General features: G+C 39.3%; 1 protein-coding gene across 1 annotated transcript; it reads left to right on the top strand.

Moving 5' to 3' along the window:
• Positions 1 to 782: 782 nt before the first annotated feature.
• On the top strand, positions 783 to 1,346 carry LOC130808318 (uncharacterized). The gene has a single exon (XM_057673796.1). It carries the CDS (start codon positions 783 to 785, stop codon positions 1,344 to 1,346), a length of 564 nt encoding a protein of 187 aa, XP_057529779.1.
• Positions 1,347 to 1,676: the final 330 nt, after the last annotated feature.

The following is a 1,676-nucleotide window of genomic DNA, read 5'->3' as shown; positions in this document are numbered from 1 at the left end:
TTCGTTAGTTTTTGGATAGCTGTATCTTCTTGCTATTTTGTCGCTTCTCTTTTTTTATCTGCATTTTGATTTTTTGAAGGTGACATTTGATAGTGTCTTGTTTTATTCGACTGTGAGTTTTTGATTTTTCTCTGAGTAGTTCGTTTTGTTAACCCAGTTATGTTTGTTGTTGTTCTTGGTTAGTGTTTGTTAGTGTTTGTAAGTGCTTCTTAGTCCTCTGCTTTGCGTTCTCTCGTTCCATAGCCAGTTTGTGTTTGTTAGGTGACGTGTGTTTTTTTCTTTTTTTCCTTCCTTGCACCTATTTTATTATCTATCTTTTATTAGTTTTGTTTCTTTGCTCTAACCTTTTTTGGGGTTTTGACTTGGTTACGCTTGAGTTAGAGGTGTTAACATTTGTGAGGGTGTTAATATCCTATTATTTATGGTCTTGGCCCGGGTAATCGAATATAGAGGTAGAGATGAGCTATGGGTGACCTGAGGTTAGGTCCAAGTAGGGGCTTAAAGGGGGCAAAGTAAGGTGGACCTGGAATTGAGAGTGGGGACTTGAAATACAGACATCTTAGAAGCCATGTCATTGGAGTTGGTGACAAAACTTTTTAATTACAGGATCCACGTGGCATGTGTTCAAGAGATTAGGTGGAAGGGGCAAAGAGCAAGAGTTTTAAAGGGTTATAAGCTATGATATGTATTTTTGGATGGGCGGTGTAGTTGGGTTTGGTTTTCTTGTAGCTAATGATATCCTAAAGTAAGTGGTAGAAGTGAGGAGGTTCAATGAAAGGATTATGCTAGTTAGAATAGTAGTGGGAAAAGAGTTCATATCGATCATTAGTGCTTATGGGCCCCAAGTTGGGCTCGATGATCAAGTGAAGCGAGAGTTTTGGGATAACCTAGGAGACCTTATAGGTACCATCCCTGCCGATGAAGAAGTTTTTATAGCTGGAGACTTCAATACAAGGAGGCATATAACTATAGCTTGGTTCATGGTGGTTTTGGTTAGAAATGAGAGTAGAGAGAACTTACTTGAGTTTGCTTTAGAAAAGAAGTTGGTTATAACAAACTCGATCTTTAGAAAGAAGGATGAGCACTTGATAACGTCCAAGAGTGGTGGGCATGCAACCCAAATTGACTATTGTTTTGTACGGAAGGGTGATCGATCCTCATGCCTGGATTGTAAAATGGTGTTGGTTACAGAGATGCCCACCCAACATAGGTTATTTGTACTAGTGTTTCGTATGAGGAGGAATATTACCAAGATGAAGATAGAGTTCAAGCATACGATCATGTGGGGTAGACTTAAAGGAAATATGGCCCCTACTTTGTCAAGATTAAGTCGTTCAGCTTCCTAAAAAAACCTGACAATGCAAATCTAATGTGGATGATTATGGCCTAACACCATTCAAAAAGTCGCAAAAGAGACATTAGAGGTGTCGATGGGGAAACCAAAGGTGTACAAAAAGTCGTAGTGATGGAATGAGAAGGTGCAAATGAAGATAAAAGACAAAAACAAGATATTCAAAGAACTTATGGCTTGCACGGAGGACGAGGATAGAATACATAAGAAAGAGAGTCATAAAGAAGCAAAACGGGCGGCAAAGAAAGCGGTACCAAACGCAAAAGGTCGTGCGTATGAGGACTTTTATCAGAAGCTTGATACCAAAAAGGGGGAGAAGCATATT

Source organism: Amaranthus tricolor, chromosome 3 (genome assembly GCF_026212465.1).
Source record: "Amaranthus tricolor cultivar Red isolate AtriRed21 chromosome 3, ASM2621246v1, whole genome shotgun sequence".
Taxonomy (NCBI): domain Eukaryota; kingdom Viridiplantae; phylum Streptophyta; class Magnoliopsida; order Caryophyllales; family Amaranthaceae; genus Amaranthus; species Amaranthus tricolor.
Note: the sequence above shows the minus strand (reverse complement) of the source record. Positions and strands in the feature narration are given on the sequence as shown.

Coding starts and splice junctions, on each gene's coding strand:
- LOC130808318 (XM_057673796.1), top strand. CDS start 783: ATGCTAGTTAGAATAGTAGTGGGAAAAGAGTTCATATCGATCATTAGT.